Source organism: Myotis daubentonii, chromosome 12 (genome assembly GCF_963259705.1).
Source record: "Myotis daubentonii chromosome 12, mMyoDau2.1, whole genome shotgun sequence".
NCBI classification, from domain to species: Eukaryota; Metazoa; Chordata; class Mammalia; order Chiroptera; family Vespertilionidae; genus Myotis; species Myotis daubentonii.
Window position 1 is genome coordinate 70,468,948 of NC_081851.1, and position 24,194 is coordinate 70,493,141.

General features: G+C 41.3%; 1 protein-coding gene and 1 non-coding gene across 8 annotated transcripts in view; both read left to right on the forward strand.

The window, feature by feature from the left end:
- Positions 1–4,809: 4,809 nt before the first annotated feature.
- Positions 4,810–24,194, forward strand: part of ATAD2B (ATPase family AAA domain containing 2B) — a 124,779-nt gene continuing 105,394 nt past the window's right edge. For 4 of the 7 annotated variants that reach the window (XR_009448034.1, XR_009448033.1, XM_059660431.1 and 1 more), the window contains exon 1: positions 4,810–5,518. Coding sequence is in view for 5 of the 7 variants with exons in the window: in XM_059660431.1 (XP_059516414.1) it covers positions 5,312–5,518 (207 nt within the window). In the remaining 2 variants the exon portion in view is untranslated. The remainder of the gene's footprint in view (positions 5,519–24,194) is intronic. The other 3 variants (XM_059660429.1, XM_059660430.1, XM_059660433.1) reach the window with 1 other exon arrangement.
- On the forward strand, positions 20,240–20,403 carry LOC132214108 (U1 spliceosomal RNA). Its single transcript, XR_009448203.1, has one exon. It is a non-coding gene; the product is annotated as a U1 spliceosomal RNA (small nuclear RNA).

The window sequence follows — 24,194 nt, forward strand, 5'->3', positions numbered from 1 at the left end:
TTCCTCTTGTCACAGCACCATTTGATAAAGAGAGGATTCTTCCCTTGTCAAAAATCAGTTGACCATAGATGTATTGGTTTATTTCTGGACTCAAAAATTCTATCCCATTTATTTAAATACCGATCCTTATGCCAGTATCATAATGTTTTGATTACTGTAGCTTTGTAGTAGGTTTTGAAATCAGAAAGTGTGAGCCCTCCAACTTTGTTCTTTTTCAAGATTGTTTGGGTCATTCTAATAGAGTAGGCAGTAAGACAGACATGAGCAGAGCAGGAATGATAGGCCAAGTATGGAATGTCACCAGGGTGGGCAAAATTGGGAAAAGAAGGATTATAGGCTAGGACCTTACTCCCAAGGTGACCTTTCCTCCCCTAGCATGTCTATTGGTTTGGACCCCCTGACCTTCCATATTGCTAGCCTTGCGGCTTAGACACTCTGAGAGGAGGAATAAGGGTGCTGGAGAATGGCCTCATAGGACTCCTATACAAGCCCTTGCACAACTGCTCCCTTAAGCATCCAGCCTCCAGGACAATGAGGTTCTGGCCTACATCAAATGATCTTAGGAATAAAGCCTTGGGTCTACTGACCACTGAGAGAGTTTTGGTCAAACTAGAGATAACATTTAGACCTCAGTTGTGTTTCAACGCCAGGCCCAGAAAAGCAGCAAAACCAGATGAAGCGATGCTAGGGCTGACATCAGGGCCAGGGCTGACACCAGGACCAGTTGCAATGACTAATGACCCTCTACCCTACTGCCGACCAATCAGTAGAGACCACAACCCTGAACCAACACATGGGGGAAGCTGATGAATATTCTATTGAAGTGCTCCCCTGAGAGTTGCCCTAAAATCCCTGCCTTTGGAAAACAGATAAAACCTTTAAATGACATAGAGCATATTCTCTCTCTCTCTCTCTCTCTCTCTCTCTCTCTCTCTCTCTCTCTCCTGAGCCTTTTCCTCTCTTCTTTCAGATGTGTTTTCTTTCTCCTAAGCTCCAGGGGCTCTTCCTTGGCCTCTGTACCTTGTTTCCTGAGTTCATGTAGCCCAGCTGGTTCACTTCTACCTCTGTGACTTTCTAAGTAAGTTTCTTAGTCCAGAGAACTTGGCTCTGAATTCTTTCTTAGCTAAACTCAAGGACCGAGGGCTAACTCTGCTGTTAACAATCCCAGATCCCTTACAGTTAGGATCAGCTCTTCCATTTCTGTAGAACAAGGCCTTTGGGATTCAGATAGGAACTGCACTGAATCAATAGATCTATTAAAGGAATATTGACATCTTAACAACGTTAAGTTTTTCAATCCATGAACATGGATGTCTCTTTCCATTTAGTTAGGTCTTCTTTAATTTCTTTCAGCAGTATTTTTTAGTTGTCAGTGTACAAGTCATATACCTCCTTGATCCTAAATATTTTATTCTTTTTCATGCTGTTGTAATAGGAATTGCTTTCTTAATTCCTTTTTAGATTTTTCATCATTAGCATATAGAAATGCTACTGATTTTTGTTCTTAAATCCAGAATCTTTGCTGAATTTAAAAACATACAGCTCTCACAGTTGTATGTTTTAAAATAGATTCTGGCCCTGGCCGGTTTGGCTCAGCGGTTAGAGCGTCAACCTGCGGACTAAGGGGTCCTGGGTTTGATTCCAGTCAAGGGCACATGCCCAGGTTGTGGGCTCGATCCCCAGTAGGGGGCGTGCAAGAGGCAGCCGATCAATGATTCTCTCACTGATGTTTCTATCTCTCCCTCTCCCTTCCTCTCTGAAAAAATCAATAAAAATATATTAAAAAATAAATAAACAAAATAGATTCTGGCCCTGGCTGGTTTGGCTCAGTTGGTTGGGCATTGTCCTGTACTCCAAAAGGTTGGGACTAGTTCCATTCCTGGTCAGGGCACGTGCCTGGGATGTGGGCTGGATCCCCTGTTTGAGGCATGCAGGAGGCAGCAGATCAATGTTCCACGCTGACATCAATGTTTCTCCTTCTTTGTCCCTCTTCCTTCCTCTCTCTCTCTAAAAATCAATTAAAATATAAAAAAATAGTTTCTGTGGTATTTTGTACATATAAGACCATGCTGTCAATATAAAAAAATGTCCAAACCTGTAGAGAATTTTTATGAGTTTATTTGAGCTTAACTGACAATTTCTGGGAAGTCAGATCTCAAAAGCTCTGCAGAATGGCAGGTTGCAGCTTCTTTTCTGCATGTAAAATTAAGGAGGGAATTTAAGGAAGATTATAAAAAGGTGTAAGAAAGCAAGGCAGATCATCTTGTGAATAAAACAAACAAGGCTTCCATATCTTTTTCAAGTCTTCCTTTCTTTTGTCCATAACGTTTTCTTTCTCCATTTTGTGGTCCAAGATACATCTCAGGAGTCATTACCTCTCAGAGGCTTCCCATAACATCCCTGCTTGAATGAGAAGTCTCCACCCCATTCTTCCCTAAAACATCATGTTGCAGCTTACTGACCACTTGCCTGTCTCCTTTGTTCCCTTCTTGTCTGTGAGTTCTTTGAGGGCCAGAGCTATGTTGTTGTTTTTAAAAAACTCCCTATTCCTGAGCTGGCATAGTACTTAACACCAGTTGGGCTTAGAGTAAATATTTGTTGTTAACAGATGGAATAGGTTATGCCCAGCTGGCATGACTCGGTGGCTGAGCGTCGACCTATGGACCAGGGGGTTACAGTTTGATTCCTAGTCAGTGCGCATGCCTGGGTTGCGGGCTTGATCCCAATGTGGGGAGTGCAGGAGGCAGCTGATTAATGATTCTCTCTCATCATTGATGTTTCTATCTCTCTCTCCCTCTCCCTTCCTCTCTGAAATCAATAATAAAATACATATTTTAAAAAATGGTATAGGTTATAGTAACTCAACTCCGAACCTGGCTTTCCCCAGCTAGGACTACAAAAACAAACAAACAAACATAGAAACAAAACAAAGAGGAGAGCCCCCAAAGCCTCTGTATGCTAATTTGCAGACCACACACTTCTTCAGGGTGCTTTTCATTATTTAAAATCATTTATAGAAATAAAGTCAGAAAACATATTTCTCAAAGAGTAACTTCAGAATGATCTCTCTTTCTTGGTGACTGCAGAAGATGGGCACCTGAACTCTTCCAAATACCAAAATTGCTTTCACAAAAATAAAGAATTAAAAAAATAGCCCTGGCCAGTGTGGTTCAACTGGTAGGAGGGTTATCCTATACACCAAAAGGTTGTAGGTTCTATTCCTGGTCAGGGCACATACCCAGGTTGGGGATTCCATCCCTGGTTGGAGTGCATATGGGAGGCAACTGATCAATGTTGCTCTCTCACATCAATGTCTCTCTCTTTCTCCCTCTCCCTTTCTTTCTCTCTGAAATCAATAAAAACATATTCTAGGGCGAGGAATACAAAAACAAAACAAAAAGAATTAAAAAATAGGGAGACGACAATAGTGCAGTCAGAGAAAAACCTACTTCAGCGAGCCCTGGCAGAGAAAGTTGTTGGCTAAGGAGTTTTGAGAGAGGGCAAGGAAGAAGCTCATCATAGCCGATTATGAGGAACTCAGGGCCAGGAAAAGGCAGCCATGACCCCTTCACCCTCATGCTCACAAGCACAAGTAGGAATACTGGCTGATCTTAGTAGGACTCAGTGGGTATCCAGGGTAAAGTGTTGAGTCTTGCGAAGACCCAGTGTAGGCCTGGGTGGCAAACTGGTGTTGTGACTGAGCAGGGGCCACACTGACAGAAGCGAGGAGGCTGGACCCATCCACCTGGTGCTAGGGTGGGTGGTACCGGCCGCAGCATGCCTTGAGGAGCCTTCGGGACACTTCTATAATACTTAAAGCCAGCCTCTTTTACAGGAAATGATACTGTTGTTTTTTTTTCTGCTCAATGATCATAGCGAATTGATACAGAAAAACCCAGGTCCGGTGCCATTACAAGATCTCCCACACCCAGAAGATTTTAAATTCTGGGTCGAGTCTAGAGGAGGGTGTGGTATGCAAATCAGTGTAAGAGAGATGTGTCTGCTTTCCTGGAACCCACACTGCTCCCCAAATAGAAAAACTGTCCATTCCCAGGGTCACTGGGAGGTTGGATGGCTAGAATGCTCCAGTGTTGAAGCAGCTTGGCGATCTTGACAGGACTTTTCATGAGTCTCCAATTTTTCTTAGTGTAGCAAACAGTATTCCCAACAAATAGTAGACTCTATCGCTCATGTGCTGAGAATTTTTGAAATTAACATAACCACTACTTTACAGCAGAGCTTTCTTTTTCATAGTAATCGCGTGCTTTCATCTTTTCCTTTGAAAGTTAAATCACAACTTAAAAAAAAAAATTTGTGTTCAGCTTTGTGTCTTCATTCTCGCGCGGGCGGGGGCGGCAGCGATGAAGGAGGCGCTCGGTGGGCAGAGTTGGTTCTTTGTGGCTCCGCCTTCCCGCTGGCCAGGGGTTTAGAAAAAGACCCTGCCTTGCTTTGTGTAAAGAGCAGGGTTCTGGTGTTTGCTCTTTTTAAAGCCTAACGGTGTGCCGGATACCGAGCAGATCTATTTGATCACACCTGTCACTCATTTTTACAGCCATGAAAAGTGCTACCCAAGTTCGGTGTCTCGCCTTCGGTATCTCTGACATTCCAACTCAGGTCACCGCGACCTCGTCACCGGGCACCCGCTCCATCCCCCGCCCTGGCTCCGAGCTCAGACCAAATCACCTTGGGGTGATGGCGGGGTCGCTGGGGTACCCGGGCCTGGCAGGGAGGAAGGGTTCCCACCGCGCGCCTTCGGGGGCTTCCCATCCCCCTTCTCAGAGGGCTGGCCAGACCCGCGAACCATAGAGTCGACGCAGCCCAGAGCGCCCCTCCCCTGGCCGCCGAGTGACGTCACACCGCTGGGCGGGGCCTGCCGGAGGGGCGGGGCCACCGGAGAGCAGCCGGCGAGGGAAGGGCTGCCCGGCCCTGCAGCGCCCCGCAGCGGTCGCGGCCGGAAGCGGTCTCGTCGGCCCTGCGGCGCCGGAGCCCTGACGCACGGAGCTCAAGAGCGAGAACGGGAGAGAAAGGGGCAGACATGGCGGCTCCGCTCGGCTCCTGCTGAGGAGGGCGAAGCCGGTGGAGGGCTGAGCCGACTGCTTGGATCGCTGCTCCCGCCGCTCGCCACTTGCCTTCTCACGTCGACTTCGCGTCCCGCGCCCTCCTGTCGCCTGTCCTCGCCTGCGCTCCGCGGCGTCCGGGCGGGCTCGTCTCCCGGCCCGGCTCCCCGGGCCCTGACGCCCGGCCGGCGGGCCGCCTTCCACGGCTCCCCGGGCGCGGCGGGCGCGCTTGGACCCGTCCTGCTGGCCGGACCATGGTGAACACCCGGAAGAGCTCTCTGCGCCTTCTCGGGTCCAAGTCGCCTGGGCCCGGGCCTGGAGCCGGAGCCGAGCCTGGGGCGACCGGAGGCAGCAGCCATTTCATCTCCTCTCGGACCCGCTCCTCCAAGACCCGCGCTGCCAGCTGCCCCGCCGCCAAGGCCGGGGGAAGCGGCGGCGGCGTCGCTGCGGACGAGGCCCGGGTAAGCGATCGGCCCGCGTCCCGAGACTGCGGGGCGGCCCGGCGCCCGGGCTTTGTCTGCCGGGCTGGGCAGGAAGCCTCCGGCGGAGCCCTCCCGGCGGCCGGAGCCCGGGCGTCGCGGGTACGGGGCGGGTGGCACCGGCTGGGCAGGGCCGCGACAGCGCTGCCGGCCCGTGTCTTTTGTGTCGAGAACCGCCCTGGAGCCCGCGGGGAGGCTTCGGGGGGCCTCCGGGGGGCTGGCGGGCGGTCTGCTTTCCGTGCCCTTGTCCCGCCTTAGAGGAGAACCAACTCGCGGGGAGCGGGAGCGGGAGCCGGGCCGGCGTCCCGGGCGGCGGGGCCGGAGGAGAAGTGAAAGTTTGCTGCGGTGGCCAACCTCGCGGGGTGTCAGCTCCTGCCGGTTCCGGCTCCCGCTCCCGCTCCCGCTCCGACCGTTTGCGGGCTGGCGAGCGAGCGCCCGGAGAGCTCCCGGTGCCGCCGGGCGGGGATGCTGAGAAAAGTTTGCAGCGGCTCCGACACCAACTTCCAAAACAAAACCCACGCCGCCTCCCCTCCCGGCGGGAGAGGTCGGACGGGGTCCCGGAGCTGGAGGGCCCGCCAGCCGCGGACCCAGGTTGGAGTTAGGGACCCTGGGGGGCTTTGGGGTCCGACCGGGGGCCCGCCCGCCCCGAGTTGCCCGGCGGTCGTCCCCGGAGCGGGCGGCCCCTTGGAGGTCTGCGTGTTTTTGTTACCGGGATAGTTAGTTACCAAAGGCGAGTGAACGCCGTCAGGGTCACTGTTGCAAGAGCGATCATTCCAAGAAGGCCGTTGCTGTAGCCTTTTTTTTTAATTTTTTTATTTTTTAAGTGATTGACATTTAAATACAGTGTAAAAACTCGAAGTCAGCGGTGTGTTTAGTCGCTTTAGAGGAATCGGTAAGTTTGTATCATGGGGTTGGTTGAAGTCAGGAGAGAGTATTGTTTTCGTCCAGAAAGAGGTTCATTTACCCAGGGTAATTGGGCTGGAAATTGCTGTTCGTTGGAAATGTGCCTTTAAATCCGCCTCATTTTGTTACTGTTACGGGAGGAAAGCAATATTTTATTTTTTTCCTGCAGGACTCTACAAGATTATGGCTTATGTGTGTTTTCTCTCTGTATCTCCGTGACTTTTTCTCTGTATCTCACTCTACCTCTCTGGCACTAATCAGAAATAAGCTGAGGTAAATACAACACATCTTACTGTGTCATTTTGAAGTATATTTACTATATCTTTGAAAATTCATTTGGCTTTTATTTTGCAAAAACCTGGAAAATATTTTCAAAATTGTCTTAAGTAGACTATTCGGGAGCTGACGGAGCTCTTAGGTTGAAATAAAGCCAAATCTGAAAGTTGTGCAAACTATTCAGAGTAATTATTCTGAAAAACTAGGCTTTCTGTAGAAAGTACTCCAAACATGTACCAGCTTACTGACTTACTGAAGCTAACATATATTTTAAAAGGAAAATAAATTTAAGAAAGGTCTGCCTTCTACACTTAAGGGCAAATAAAATTCTTAAAGTATGAGCATTTAATTGTATAATGCTACATGAGTGCCCAGTCTGTTAGAACTGTGTCTAAATTCATCTGATGCAATTAGCTCGTCTGTCGCTGTTCAGTTTGTGGTCCCATTTTTGAATTCATGGATATCATGCTGTCCTTACCCCCTGAGGAATGAGGTGAGGTAATTTGTCAAGCAGCTGTTATGGAGATGTTAAAAGGCAAGCAATCAATAATCTAATGTAGAAATGAATATTGGGTAGCTTTTAAATTGCTAGAATGAAACATATTGAAGCTCTTTCTAGAAGGATGCTAATGAAACTTTGTTTCAAGGATCCTTTTAAAATGTTTTAAAGACCATAAATAACAGGCTACTGAAGATTTACTTGGAAACTTTGTTTTTCAGTTTTAAGAAGATTTGTATTCTGGCCGTGGTAGATGATGGAATGATCTAATTACTTTCTCTGAGAAATTTTTAATAATTCTCTATCTTGATTAGTCCTTCAGAAGACGATAAGTTGTAATTCTGATTTTCCAAATTTATGGGTTATATTTTAGGGGAGCAGGCTGTATACCTTTTGTATATTTCTGAAGTGGATTGATTTGAGTCTGGGGAGCTCTTCCTCTCAAATTGGTTTTATGTTACAAGAGTTTAGCATTCCGGGTTCACCCTTCTGGTGGTACTTAAAGCACCCTCTATGTGTGTGGGGTCTAAAGCCTTTGCTGGTGCCTGCAAAGACTTACCAGTATTTGATGGGAAATGGAGTTGCTCGCACTGTATTTATTCCTCTTTATGAGATTTATAATTGAGGAGGTTCCCCTTTCTCTACTTTTGTGTTATTTCTTCACTTTACACTTGATGCTGATTTTCCCCCCTCTTCCTTTTCTTCTCTTTAGATTGTTTTATCCACTGTGTCTAGAGACATTTCATTTGGTTTAAAAAGGCATTGGACCATGAGCTATGCCTATAGTTTTGCTTTCCCCCCAAGTATGTGTAGGATGGGGAAATAAACATGATCCGTTCCATAGGTTATTGGAAGGATTTTCTTGTGCCCACACTTCTTAAATGTCAGATTGATTTGTGTTTTGCAGTTACCTGTAATTACTTCTATGTACTTGGCTTTTTTTTGTTTGTTCATTTAACGTGTATAAAGTTTGACCTCTTTTAGGTCAGTTAATCTGACCACCAGTAATTAGCATTTATTTGCTCCACCTCAGAGTCACTCTCGGCAAACAAACTGCGACTGTACTCGCAGAGTTGGAAAGCAGTCTTTGAAAAATATTTCATCTCTTTCATCGTTCTGTCAGGTTTGTTTGCAGGTGCTTTTGGCTTTGTCACTAGTTTTTGTGCTTTTTGAGATGGTCATTGACTCTGAATCCACATGTTAGCTGAGAGGATGAAAATATTTTGAGTAATTTTATAAGTAAGCTTGCTTCATTTTACTTTTATTTAAAAAAATCTGTGGGTCCTTCTTTATTATCACTCTACAATTATTATTTACCACCCTGTACTTATTCTTTTCCAGCACTCATACATTTGCCAACATAACACAAACAGAGTGGTTGAAGTTGGGGATTAACATGGAAAGGAAGCCTGAGAGGGACATGTAATGTTTACTTTTCCTTATGTCAGATTCACATGGAGCACCATATAGGTGCTATTGAGTAATATGTTAAGCAGTGTCCTCTGTCACAATTTTGAACCATAGTAGCAGTGGAGTTCATAGGAGTTTGAATACTATATACACTTACAGTTTTTTTAGGTCATGGGTGAAACAACACCTGTAGAAGTGAATGCCTATTAATTCCTAAATTATTTTTCCTGGCAGTCTTTTAACCATCCTTTGATATGTCCTTGATTGTATGTCTCTCAAATACATAATCATAGATAAACCAGTAACCTCTGGAAACCAGCTAGACAGGTGGTGGGATTACAGCTTGTTATGAGAACTCATGAGCCCAACCATTGTCAGCACCTGAGTAGAGTGATCTTGTCTCTTCAAGGAGTCCCTTCAGAGAAGTGCTGCAAGACTTTGAATTGTATACTTAGCATTTCTTTTTGGATATACACAATGAAGTTTCATTACTCAGTGTGTTACTGAATTGATTTCTTGATATTTGGGTTTTTAGTTTTGTACTAGGAATGTTTTATATTTCTGTTAATGTCCCTTCACTGGGGGAGGATTTTTGTAAAAAATGAGTCACGGAGGCTTTTTGGATAAAAAGTTCTATGGAAGCGCAAAGTTAGGGAGAAAACCATACATAAAGTGTGTTAACTTTATTTAAATATAAGCTAGAGATTTTTAGAGAGTTAAATATTTTATGTGGCTTCTATCAAACAATAGAAAAGACATCACATTAAAGTTAATAGGCTGTAATTTGTGTTATCTTTTATTTTATTTTATTTTATTTTATTTTTTGGTGCCCTTGACTGGAATCGAACCTGGGACTCTTCAGTCGGAAGGCCGACACTCTATCCACTGAGCCAAACCAGTCAGGGCTGTGTTATCTTTTAAATATTTTGAGTATATGTTATAAGATTATAAACTTCATGTTCTTTTGAACTCTATTTTGGTATTTTTTTTTCATTTTTAGATTGTTATTGTAATTTTATCTGCAGGTGGGAAATATATACCTTTGGTTAAACTCCCCCCCCTCCCCCCACTCCCCAGGTTCTTTTATTACAGTAGGCTGTAAGATCCATGAGAGCAGTCTCTGTCTTATTTTCACCCGATTGTTGTGTTCCCAGGCTTGGTGCAGCATCTGACACATAGAAGATGCTTAGTAAATATCTGTTAAATGAATGAATAGCATAGTAAGGAGCGTCTCTTTTGTGAAAATCATGATGATAGAACTTTGAGAATAGAGGATAAATAAAACACAGTTCCTATCTTCAGGACTCTTCGCACAGTGATATATATATATATATATATATATATATATATATATATACATACATACATACATACTAGGGGCCCGGTGCACGAAATTCGTGCACTGGGTGGGTGGGGGGAATGTCCCTCAGCCCAGCCTGCCCCCTCTCACATACTGGGAGCTCTCAGGCGTTGACCCCCATCACCCTTCAATCGCAGGATCAGCCCCTTGCCCAGGCCTGACGCCTCTGGCCTAGGCGTCCGGCCCAGGCAGGGGGGGGGGGGGCGCCGCGATCGCGCAGGCTCCGCCCCTGCCCCTGCAGGACGTCTCTGGCTGAGGCGTCCGGCCCGGGCAGCGGGGACCCGCAGCTGCAGCGGCCCCACGATCGTGGGCTTCGCTTTAGGCCCAGGCAAGGGACCCCTAGCTCCCGGGTCTGCCAGCTTCGACCGTGCCCAGCTCCCATCGCTGGCTCCACCCCTGCTTCCTGCTATCACTGGCCAGGGCGGAAAAGGCACCTGATTCTCCAATCATGGCTGGGGGGCAGGGCAAAGGCGGCCCCAGGGCCGCCTTTGCCCTGACCCCCAGCTCTTAGCTCCCCCCTGGGTTTCCCATCACTGTCAGTGGCAGGGGGCTTCTTCCTGCTTTCCCTTTCGCCTCCCTGCATTGTGCCTACGTATGCAATTAATCGCCATCTTGTTGGCAGTTAACTGCCAATCTTAGTTGGCAGTTAATTTGCATATAGCCCTGATTAGCCAATGAAAAGGGTATCGTCGTATGCCAATTACCATTTTTCTCTTTTATTAGTGTAGATATATATATATATATATATATATAGAGAGAGAGAGAGAGAGAGAGAGAGAGAGAGAGAGAGAAATTACTATTTTATGTTTTTTGTTACTATCCTCATCTGAGGATATATTTTTAAAACTAATGTTTTTATTGATTTTAGGGAGAGGAAGGGAGAGGAAGAGAGACACATCAATGAGACACATCAATCAGCTGCCTCCTGCACGCCCCCTACTGGGGATCTAGCCCACAACCCGGAATGTGCTCTCTGATACTCTTTAAGGACAGATAGTCTTCCTGGCTGTCCTGGCTCAGCTGGTTGGGCTTGCCCGTTGGATTCCTGGTCTGGGCACAAGTGGGGGTTTTATGGGGGAGGTGTCGTGCAGGAGGCAGCTGATTGATGTTTCACTCTCACATCAGAGTTTCTCTCACCCTCTCCCTTCCTCTCTCTATAAAAAAAATCAATTAAATAAACAGAGATCGTCATGATCACAGCTGTATCCTGAGTGCCTACAATAGTGCCTGCTAGACATTGTTCAATAGTTTTTGAGTGAATGAATGAAAAGTGTGCCTCATTTTAAATTATTTTTATATGAACAATTTTCATTTTACTTATTGCATTTTGCCTGTCTGACCATTTGGTGGTAACCTAATAAGGAGAGGAGTAAATCATGCCAGGGTTTAATGCTGTTTCATTTAATCCATGCAACAACCCTGTAAGACAGGTGAATAGGTACTCCTATTTTACAGCTAAGGAAATTGAGTTGCTGAAGAGATTAAATGGCCAGTAGAAGGCCAAATAGGTAATATCTAAATCTAGTTCTGGTTCAATGGCCAGTGGAAGCCAAGTAGTAGGGTTAATACCTAAATCTAGTTCTGTCTTCTCCACTTGTCTATCACAGTCTCGTGTATTTGTCACTACTCTGATGCTGTTGGATCAGTGGTTTCTACAAATATCTGAGAAAGTGAAGAAGGCAGCTGTTGGACAGTCAGGAAGTACTGCGCATGCTGTGCATAGTCAGATTTTTACCAGACTATCTGGAGTTGTGTCTGGGATTGCATTGGGACTGAAAGTGGGAACAGTAGCCTGTAGGGAGATGAAATATAGAACAGCGATTTTCAGTAATTGCTCGCTGCTTGATTTCAGGGGGTGGGTGTAGGGAGAGGAGCAGGCATATTGTGAGATCATTTAGCAATATCCTTGCTTCCCAATATTTTAAAAATGGCTTGGGAAAAAAATCCCTATAAAGAGACTTAGTTTGGGGCTTGTGGTCTCCAATAGAGGTGTACTTGTGTTACCATCTTTCCCTCTGCTTGGTGATACTGATTTATTAGTGTGTACATTTTCTTTTATGCTCTGGGACTTATTTATCTCTGGGGTATGCACATGTTTTCCATTTGAGAAAAATGTTCATACTTGAAACATCTTGAAAAGACATTATATAGCATATTTGTGTATGAAGATAGATATTAGTGAATTAAACATCTTTAGCATTATTAGTTTGTGTCTGTATTCTAGGACCCAAATCAGGATCTCCGAAGTGGTGGGGCTTCAGATACTCATAAAATATGTTCTCTAAACTTGCCAGGCAGGTACTTGTGAGGTAATAAAGCCTAACTTTTGGTGGTGGGTCTTGCTTTTTTCCTTTGTTCTTGTATTCAATCAACAAATGTTTATCAGGCAGCTACAATATTAAAATGTAAGTGCCTTGTGGGCAAACATTTTAGTTTCTTTGGTTCACTGTTTTAGGGCTGCCATGTTGCACCAGTCAAAGAGGCACCATTCATACTCTAGTCTATGCAAATGACTAGTTGTGCAGTGCATTCCTTGTGTGTTAAATGCTGCAAATAATATCCTCATACAGTGTCCTTTGGGGACTTGGTTTGGGAATTTCTTTGAAATACCCAGGAATGAAGTAGAGTATTCATGTACTTAAAATAAATAAAGCCTTGCCCTTGCCAGTATGACTTAGTGGATGGAGCATTGGCCTGTGGACCAAAGGGTCCCTGGTTCCATTCTGGTCAAGGGCACGGTCAAGGGCATGTACCTTGGTTGCAGGCTCCTCCCGGCCCTGGCCCTGGTCAGGGCTCGTGCAGGAGGCAACCAATCGTTGTGTTTCTCTCACATTGATATTTCTCTCTGTCTTTCCCTCTCTTTTCTACTCTCTCTAAAAATCAATGGAGAAATATCCTTGATGAGGATTAAAAAAAAATTGCTCTAGTTTCAACTTCTAGTAGTATATACAGGTCCCTGTATCTTCACACCCTGCCAATATTAGGAATTTTGTATATTTTTAATTGCTCTTCTTTGATTACTAATGAGTATGAACAACTCTTAATGTCCTTAGTATTTTTAAATTTCCTCATTTCTGAAATGCTTATTGATATTTTTTGCCCATTTTTCTATTTTCTGCTGGTTTTGCTATATTTTCTTATTTTCCAAGAATATTATTTATCAGTGACTTAAAAAAATTTTTTTAAATTGATTTCAGAGAGGAAGGGAGAAGGAGAGGTAGAGATAGAAACATCAGTGATGAGAGAGAATCGTTGATTGGCTGCCTCCTGCACCCGTACACTGGGGATGTACACTGGCGATGTACACTGGGGATCCAGTCTGCAACCCGGGCTTGTGCCCTGACCAGGACTGGAACTGTGACCTCCTGGTTCCTAGGTCGAAACTCAACTACTGAGCCACGCCGGCTGGGTAAGATCAGTGACTTTTAACCTTTCTTGTTTCATATTAAAGGGATACTGTTTACATTGTGACCTGTACACACATGTAGTTTTCCCTTTTTTATTTAGGTCTTTGATTTATCTTATTGATTCTACTAGACAACCTATCCCTTTGAAGAGTCATTTTATAATGCAATAAATTTCGATATATGTTCTTTTCTGATCTCTTTATTCTTTTGTGTTGGTTATTTTTGTGGCAGTGCCATATTATTTCTATGACTGTGGTTTGAGATATGTCTTAATATTCTAAAAGGCAAGTTCCTCCTCTTTCCTTTTTTTTTTTTTTTATAGCAAAGATGGAGATTTATTGAAGAACAAGTACAGACTCCCACGTGGGGAGAGGGAAAGAGTCCCATAGAATGGACTCCCACATGGGCAGGGGGGAAGGGTCCCCCCTCCTCTTTATTTTCAAAATTGACCTAGATATTCAAGGATCTTTATTTTTTTTCATGTACATTTCCAATTTAGATCAGAGTTCCTCAAAAGATCCAACTAGAATTTTGATTGAGAATATATTTGAATTCCTAGATTAATTTGCAGAGAATTGCCACCTTTGTAGTAAATTGTCAAAGCAAGGCATATCTCTTATATAACAAACACAGTTTGTGTATTTCTTGTGGAATTTGATGCTTTCTTTGTGACCTAATATAGTGTCAGTAATGTTGTTTGTGTGCTTGAGAAAAATGTGTATTTCTGTTAGATGTAGAAAAATATAAATATACTAGAGGCCCGGTGCACAAAATTTGTGCACAGGTAGGGTTCTGAGGTCTGGCCGGTGATCAGGGCCGATTGGGGCCTTTCAGCTGCCAGCCTGGGCCTTCCTTCGTTCCTCGCTGCTACCTGGTGGTCAATGCACGTCATAGTGAGCGATCGAACTCCTGGTCTCCCAGTCGAACTCCTGAGGGGATAATTTGCATATTAGGCTTTTATATGTAGAGATGATAGGAAACATTAAGAGATGGAGTATTTAGTATGAGTTTATTGATTATTCAGATAAACTCCTATTTTGTTCCATATTAAGATTCTACTTAACTTTTTTATTGTTCAAATTCTCCTAACATATGTATAAATTAACTTAATTTTAAAATAGTTTCTGATTTTTTTCTTGCTTTATTCTTTGACATATAGGTTATTGAAGTATATTGCTTACTTTTCTAAACAGTTGGGCATTTATTTTCTAATTATCTTTTTGTTATTTACTTATAGTTTAATACCAGTATGTTCAGAGAATTTACTCTATATAATTTGTTGTGATTTATATTTGCTACCCTATTTATGCTTAGTTTTGGTAACTGTTCCATGTATGCTTTATTGTTGTTATTTATTGCTCTTAAGACCTAAACTTCTAGGTTTTTTAAATTCATATATTTTTAAAATTATATTTCCTCTAACCACATACTTTTTAACATGCTCTTGTAATGTTCCACCTCCCTTTCTGCCCTATATTATCTAAAGTTTTCTTTTTTTAAAATTTTCACCAGAGGAGTGAGGATATTTTTTCTATTGATTTTGAGAGAGAGAGAGAGAGAGAGAGAGAGAGAGAGAGAGAGAGAGAGAGACTGATGTGAGAAAGAGACATTGATTGGTTGCCTTCCATATGAGCCCCAACTGGGGGCAGAGATCAATCCTGCAACCCAGGTACGTGCCCTTGACTGAAAATTGAATCCACGACCCTCTGGTTTGTAGGCCGACACTCTAACCACCTAACAACTCTGGTCAGAACTAATATTTTCTGATTAAAAACAACAATATGTATATTTTTATTGATTTCAGAGAGGAAGAGAGAGGGAGATTGAAACACTGCCTCCTGCAAGTTCCACACTGGGGATCCAGCCTGCAACCCAGGCATGTGCCCTGACTGGGAATTGAACCGTGACCTCCTGGTTCATAGGTCAGTGCTCAACCATTGAGCCATGCTGGCCAGGCTTCTGACTTTTTTTAAAAAATGGTTATAAGTACTTTGCCTTTTCTTTGGAATTTTTTTCAGTAACAATACATTTTACTAAGATACCAATTTGATTATCTATTTTACTGTGTGGCAAAATATTTTATTTTTATTTAAAAATTAAGAAATAAATATTTCAAACAATATGGACGTTCATTAAAAAAAATAAAAAAGGGAGGTTCCCCTGCTCCCTTAATTCCTCCAGTTTGTTCTTACTAGGAATAAACACTGTTAAAACTGGTGTACATCTTTCCAGACTATTGTATTTATATGTGTATATTTTTGACAGAAATGGAATCATACCCTATATACTACTTATGTTATCTAATTTTTTTAAGTTAACTTTGTGTCATATACATTCTTAAGTACCCATTTTTCTTTCTTTTTTTTTTTTTTAATATATTTTATTGATTTTTTTACAGAGAGGAAAGGAGAGAGATAGAGAGCCAGAAACATCGATGAGAGAGAAACTTCAATCAGCTGCCTCCTGCACATCTCCTACTGGGGATGTGCCCGCAACCCAGGTACATGCCCTTAACCGGAATCGAACCTGGGACCTTCCAGTCCCCAGGCTGACGCTCTATCCACTGAGCCAAACCGGTTTCGGCAGTACCCATTTTTCTTAATGGCTTTCTAATATTTTGTTGTATCATTGTGTGATCCAGTCATTTGGCTGTTCCCTGTTTGTTACACGGTTAGGTTGCCTCCATACTCTTTTTTTATTTTTTATCCTCACCCAAGGATATGTTTATTGATTTTAGAGCCAGAGAGAAACATTGATTGGTTGCCTCCTGTACCCACAACCTAGGTATGTGCCCTGACTGGGAATCAAACCTGCAACCTTTTGGTGTATAGAACCACCTGACCAGGGTGCCTCTGTATTTTTAATATTATAAGTAATGTAGCAGGAAATGACCTTTCTCTTTTAGGTGAAGTGGAATTATTGGATTAAAGATATATGTATTTTAAATTTTTACAGGTTTTACTAAATTGTACTATTAAACAGACTAAAGCAGTATGTACCCTACTCCCCAATACTCAAAGCACCTTAAATTTTTACATCTTTTGCTGGTTGATTTAAGGAGTTAGGCTTTAACTTCCTTGAAGGACAGAGACTATCTTATCAAGTATCTTTAGTATCTGACACAATAGATGCTTAATACATTTTCTTTGTGGAAAGAATGAATCACTGAAGATAATTAATAAACTTATGAAGTTCTATTACTCCTACAAAGCCTTGAAACAAGTATCCTTATTTGAGACTGTATCTATTTATAACTTACACTACCTCACCTGGTTCTTCTAACAATTTTATGAGGTAAATAGTTGAATTACAATGGTATGCTGTAGTATAAGACTGGTGCTGTCAAACTTTTAAGCTTGGCATTTTTCAGTGCCCACATTGTGTCTGTCTGTCTGTCTGTCTGTCTCTCTCTCATTTTAACTATGTGATATTTTCAAATTAAAAAAATTACCAGGAAGAAAAATGCATTTTAAATTATAATGGTCTATTTTTATCTTTTTACAATGCCTAAGCTTATTTCTGTGTATTTTTCCCCTTTCCATATTCTTTCATGATGATTGTTTAGAAATATTAAACTAGTAAGCTAGCACTCTTGTGATATTTGAGGAAAATTTAGGACATTGTGTGTCCTTGAGTTTTAGGACTTTGTAGAATAGTATTAGCCCTGAGTAAATAAGTAGCAGTGAGAGTTTTGTTTTCTGCAGTCATGGTAACTGCTGCCTCTGTGCATTCGTTTTACAAATGAAAGCAAAAGAAATTGACTCTACTTGCTAAGCTTTCAACAGGAATACTTTTTTTTTTTTTAAAGGCAGAAAAAAGGCTGTTCTATAAAGGAAATTGGAAAACATTGATTGCACCCATATACTTTCTGATCTAGCCTGGGGGGATAGTGTTCCTCATTCTTTTTTCCTGTCTCTCCTAGGATCTTTTTTGCATCAGTTAGCTTTCTCTTTAAAATTTAATTTTATTTTAATCTCTTCTGTGATTCCTTTTCTTCTGTTTACAAGAAACCAGGTCATCTTATCTTTTCCAAAAAGGAAATTCTTCCCTGACTTCTTTGACTTTGTGACCTCCTTAGACTATTTTTTATTGTCTTTCTTAATTCTGAGACTTCCTCTAAAACTAACTCTGTAGTCATCATCTATACTTTCTCACCACCCAGTTCTTCATCTAGTGATTTCCAGTCAGCATTTTGCAGAAATTGTCCTATCAGAAAGTACAGTGACTAATTTACTTAGTAGATTACCAATGCACAGGCTTATCAGTTTTCCTTCTGTTTGGTCTTTTTGGAGCAAACTTCCATTCTCCCTGTTTTAATGAGACACTATTTTTCTTTAGTTTATATGAGATCCTTTCTGCTCATCCCTTTAATGCAGCCATTTTTAAAGATTTTGCTGTTTGCCTTTTTGTTTTTTCATTCTTATATTACCTATGATTCTTCTATTACCATTTCATATCTCTAGTTCTCACTTATTCTTACTCAGAGCTGCATTTTCTACAACCTGATAGACATCTCCCTAGATTTCTGGCTAGAATTCTAAACCCAACTTTCAAAATCAGAATTCAGCATTATACTTCTTCATTAAACATCTGTCCCCTGGCCTCCCCCTACACCCACTAAAAATCAACTACCACTTTTTATACTTGCCCTATGTCTTAATTTGAATAGAGGTTTCACTAATATCTTAGTTATGTTGCTTTCTGGAATCAATTTCTTATTTTCTACTTTTACAATTCTAGATGAGGCCACCATCAAGTCTTGAATTAATTTAGTGGCCTGGTAATTTATTTGTTTCCTTAAGTTTCTCATTTTTTAATGGTATGTTTGGAAATATTCTTTTAGTCTTTACATTAAAGTCCAGGTTCTGGATTTCTGACAAATTCTGATCTGGGCATGAAGCCTTCCCTGAAAACCTATGTAGCATAAAAATCTCCTCTGTTTCATTATTCTCAAGGTCTTTTGTCTAATTGTGTGTGATTTGTGGTATAATAGTGGTCAGTATTTGTGGTAGCTGATGAGACTTGAGGATAAAATGATTTTTTCAAATTGGAAAAATTATCTTTTTTAGAAGATTAGAGTTTAGAGAATAAAGTCACTTAGGTTGGATGACTATCTTTTCATTGTACTTTTACTTTCGTAGCATTTGACACTGTTACTATAGTGTTACTATCTATTGTTCCTTTGACCATTCACTCCATTACGATGTTGTTATGAAATAAAGTCCACATCATTTATGATGTTTTCCTTCATCTCTACTAGCAGTTCTTATTTTTAGTTTTTGCTTTCAGAGAATTGTATACTTATAGTACTTAATATAATATGTTATCTGTCATCACTATGCCTGTTTGTGAACCCAATAAATTGTATATTGAGTTCAAATAGGTCTTATTCCATTTTACCACTGCTCCCATGTCTTATATACACAGTAGGTTCTCAATAAACGTTTGTTAAGTGAAATTATTCCCTTAGTCTGAGATGCCTTTCTTATTCATGGATTGAAATGACTCCGACATAAATTGCTAAATGACTGTGGGTAGATTGCAAAACCTCTCTTAAACTTTTTGGCCTGAAACTAGTAACGCCTTTCCTCAAAGGATTAGGTTATAATTAACTGGCAAAATGCTTTGAAGATGAAAAAGTTAAAGTTGAACCTGTGATTATCCTATTAAAGGTAAGCTGTTAGTATCAGTTTTGTAGGTAAAAGCTTTCCCAAAGCTTGAAGTTACTAAAATGGTGCTGAAGTAATCACTTTGCACATATGTACATCTTGTTCATTTGCTTTACTTAATCTCTAGATTTCTTTAGAGGGAGGGATCTTTTTGTAATGCTATTTATTCTGAGGTTTCTGTCACAGAGCCAAGTAAAGATTGAAACCCTTCCATAAGAGAAGTACTATAGTTCAGTGCAGCAGTTAGGATGATGTGCCTCATATTATACTAAAAACTGTATTATGTACCAGAGGTCCTCAAACTTCTGTGTACTAAGAATCATTTGGAGGCCCTCGTTAAAAATATCTCACCTCGCCCTGACCGGTTTGGCTCAGTGGATGGAGCGTCGGCCTGCGGACTGAAGGGTCTCAGGTTCGATTCCGGCCAAGGGCATGTACCTTGGTTGCGGGCACATCCCCAGTCGGGGGTATGCAAGAGTCAGCTGATCGATGTTTCTGGCTCTCTATCCCTCTCCCTTCCTCTCTGTGAAAAAATCAATAAAATATATTAAAAAAAAAAATCTCACCTCAAGAAATTCTAGTTTAACAGGTTATGTTTCTTCAGTGAGCAATTAAGGTGACTTCTGGTTCAGGTAGTATGTGGACAGCACTATGAGAGGTGCTTTGAATGGAACTGAAAAAAGCCAGTAGAATATGAGAGACTGACCAGTAAACATATAAACTCATGTAAACAGATAATCAGAGTTATATAATAACTCAAATTATTTCAAGTTATTATATAATAACTAAAATATTTTATTAATTTTTCTTTATTTCAATAAGTACTTAAGTACATAGTACTTATTCCCAGGGTATGTTTGTGAAACTTTATTACCTATATATGCTTCATGAAAAAAGAGACTTGATCAAGTAAATTTGTGAAATGTCCTATACTGTCTTTCATACTTGGAGATTTACACTGCATATTAACATATTAAAAACTTTTAGAAGCCTTGCAGCCAAAAACCTTGGACCTCATTGATTCTGAAATTTATTTCATCATTAGCCTTCCTTTGTTTCCCCTAATAATTTCCCTTTCCCCCTCCATAATAATTCCTATTAATAATTTATTGAACAAATTTGGGGAAATCTTGCTTTTTTTTTTTTGCTTGCTGTTGTGTGGAATTAGAAAGAAATAGGATGCTTACCTGGCAGGGCAGATACCATGATCACGAAGGTGGTTTTCCCAGGGTGAGGCGTATTCACTACACTCCGGATGTGCTGACCCCTGCGTTTTCCCCAAATGTAGGAAACTCGATTGCATAATTTGTGGTAGTGGGGGACTGCGTTCGAGCTCTCCCCTGAAAAAAAAAAAAAAAAAAAAGAGGGTCATTTTTTTTTTTAAAATTAAAGAACTTAAAATCTTGCTAGAATCTCAAGACTTGGATCTTGAATACTACTTAAATACCAGGTAAGCTGTTAGTATCAGTTAAAAAAAATTTTTTTAAAAATATATTTTATTGATTTTTTACAGAGAGGAAGGGAGAGAGATAGAGAGTTAGAAACATCTATGAGAGAGAAGCATCGATCAGCTGCCTCCTGCACACTCCCCACTGGGGAAGTGCCCGCAACCCAGGTACATGCCCTTGACCGGAATCGAACCTGGGACCTTTCAGTCCGCAGGCCGACGCTCCATCCACTGAGCCAAACCGGTTTCGGCAATTTTTTTTTAAATATTATATTTTTATTGGTTTCAGAGAGGAAGGGAGAGAGAGAGATAGAAACATCTATGATGAGAATGATTGATCGGCTGCCTCCTGCACTCCCCCTATTGGGGATCAAGCCCGCAACCTGGGCATGTGCCCTTGGGACCCTTCAGTCTGACGCTCTATCCACTGAGCCAAACCAGCCAGGGCTGTTAGAATCAGTTTTGAATACATATTGCTAATTGAATATAATTAATTGCCAAAATGTATTGTAAAGTTGCAGCTAGTAGAGGGGAAATGTCAATTAGGTTAGATTCTTCAGATAAGATTCAGGGTAGAGATGGGTCTTAAAGAGTGAGTGGTGGGATTTGATTAGAAGGAGTAATGCTGGCTTGGATATCTAAATTGTTAAAGTAGTTTTATAGGTATCAGTTTTTGTGTTCATAAATATGCCTTAACTTAGAGCAGATGACATTGCTTCCTCACCCAGTGCTTGTTGAACATGTTATAGCACTGCTTTTCAAATCCTAATGTGCATAAGAATCATCTGGGGATCTTGCCAAAATTGGTTTCTGATTGGAGTGGAGCACATTTGGAGTGACAGAGGTAGTCTATTGAGGATAGTTTGGAAGTAGCTAACCAGTTTTTCTTGGGAACTTAAACTGATAAGTTGTGATGCATGTTACACAACTAACATGTTTATTATTCTTAAATAGTCACTCTGATGTTTGAATTTTTAATTGATTTTCTCTTTGTGCCTTTTAGTATGTGTGTGGTCTTGTGGCTTTAAAACTGTCTCATTGTAAATGTATTAAATCACAAAATTAGAAATTGGTTTTTCTGTGAAAAAATTTTTAGTAAGTAAATTCATTCTATTGGCTGTAGTTGGGTACCTTTAAATAAACATTATATTTCTTATGTTTGTTTGCTAGTGGCTGTATTTTTCCTAATTATTTGAGTAATATAGTTGTCTTGCTTTGGGATAATATGATATAAAAGCCTGCATTTATGAAATGGATAGTTTTTATATATATTTTAAAGAGAAACTTTTAGCATAAAAGGAGACCAAACTCAAATATCTTTAATGGTACCATATTGAAAATGATCATATGTTCCTTTGAAATACTGATCTAAAATGTCAAGTGATAAAGTATATGATCTAAATTTCTCCAAAGGAAAGATCCATCCCTCCACTCTCTCTTCCATCCGCCTAGTATCCAAGGAATTGCATGGTGAAGAGGAGAGCTGCTGTGCAGACAGTGACTTTCCTGTAGTTTGAAGATATGCAGCTAGGGGGGCAATAATGGAAATATGGTAGATGGAGCTTTCAAATTAATTGAGAGGGAACATAAAAAATAAATACATGGCCCGGCCCAGCTTTTGCACATCACCCCATTCACCAGGAAGTTGTTGGTTAGATTCCTGGTCAGGGCATGGGCCTGGGTTTTGGACTTGATCCCCAGTAGGGGCATGCAGGAGGCAGCTGATCGATCTTTCTTTCTCATCCATGTTTTTCTCTCTCTCTCTCTCTCCCTCTCCCTCCTCTCTTTGAAATCAATAAAAACATATTAAAAATAAATAAGTAAATAAATGTGTTCAAGAGGTTGGAAATGAGGTTTCTCTCTGAGAAGGGCTTAGAAACAGAAAAGGGAAAGTCTAGAAACTTAAGGTGTGGAATTAGAATTAGAAGCATTAGTATACACACATTTGTTATTATTTATGCACAGATAAAGAAATAGGTATAGATGTGTGTGTGTGTGTGTGTGTGTGTGTGTATACATTTTTTTCGTATATTTTTTATCGCTCTCTGCTAAGAGGACTCAATAGCATTGAAACCCCCAGTGAGTGCACCTATTGCCCAGACGTTGGTTTCTAGGTACCATCCTTGATTGAAAGGAACCAGGGCTCCTTGCAGAAATAGCTAATTCTGGGGTCAGGGAGGGAAAGTATAAGATTAGAGATTTCTTTTGTGCCAGAAATAAGGAAATATTCAAAATGATGGGGACATGTCAAAAGGATACAGGAATCACTTTTAAAGGGCTCCAAATGGCCAAAACTTTTATAAATTGAGTAACAAAATGAATAGAATAATGGGTTATAACTCCTAGAACAATATAGAATCCACTGTGCCTATTGATATAAATGCATGAGTAAATGAATTGGGCAAAGTGGGGTTGGGAAAGCTCTTTTTTTTAATATATATACTTTATTGATTTTTTACAGAGAGGAAGGGAGAAGGATAGAGAGTTAGAAACATTGACGAGAGAGAAACATCGATCAGCTGCCTCCTGCACACCCCCCACTGGGGATGTGCCCGCAACCATGGTACATGCCCTTGACCGGAACCGAACCTGGGACCCCTCAGTCCACAGGCCGACGCTCTATCCACTAAGCCAAACTGGCCAGGGCTGGGGAAAGCTCTTTAAAGTAGAATGCCAACTAAAAAATTGTAGAAGGAATGATGGGATTAGATAATCATTGTCATACTGGTATTGAAGAAAGGCAAAAATAGTCAATGAATGCTGAGGCTGGTGGGTGGTGGTTTGATGAAAAACAGGATATTGCTGAATTATCAGAATAATTCCACCTAATTTAATGAAATACAAAGGGGAAAATAAGACTTTTCAGTGGAGAAACCTGGTGGACAACAACTTGACCAAATAATCAAGGTGATAATGATGGGTAGATGTAGTATGCACAATATAATTTCTGTATATTCTTCCCAAGAATATATGGCCTGAATCTGGTTATGAGGAACATCAAATAGACCTAGAATGAAATTCATCCTTGGGAATGAAAGGCTTTGTACTCTTTACACTCAAGGTCATAAAACATGGGGAAAGACTAAAGAACTGTTTTATATTGAAGGAGACAGAGATCTGATAACTAAATACAATATGTGTTCCTGGATAGGATCCTGAACCAGAAGGGAAAGAGAGACATGTTGGGACATTTGATAAAATTTCATGTGTCTGGATTCGCTCTGTGTTATGTCATTGTTAATTTCCTGATTAGGTAGATTGTATGATGCTAATGTAACAATGTATCCTTGTTTTGGGAGGTACATGATGGAGTACTTAGGAGAAGAATGAGGAATCCTATATAATAAAGATGTAATATGCAAATGATCGTTATGCCGACTGTATAATGACTGGATCACGGATCAGCAGGAGGGTGGGGCAGTGAGCTACAAGCGGTCGGGTGGTGGAGAGCTACAGGAGGGGGCAGGGCAGCAAACTATGAGGAGGAGGTGGGGGGAGGGGGGCGAGGGAGCTACAGGAGGGCGGAGAGCTACTGGAAGGTGGCAGCGAGCACTGGTGACATACTGGTGCATGGATTTGTGCGCAGGGCTACTAGTCATATCATAAAATGATGATATACACACATCTTTTCTGTAGGCTTGAAACTGCTTTCAAATATAAACACTGAACATATTTTTCTAATTTTTG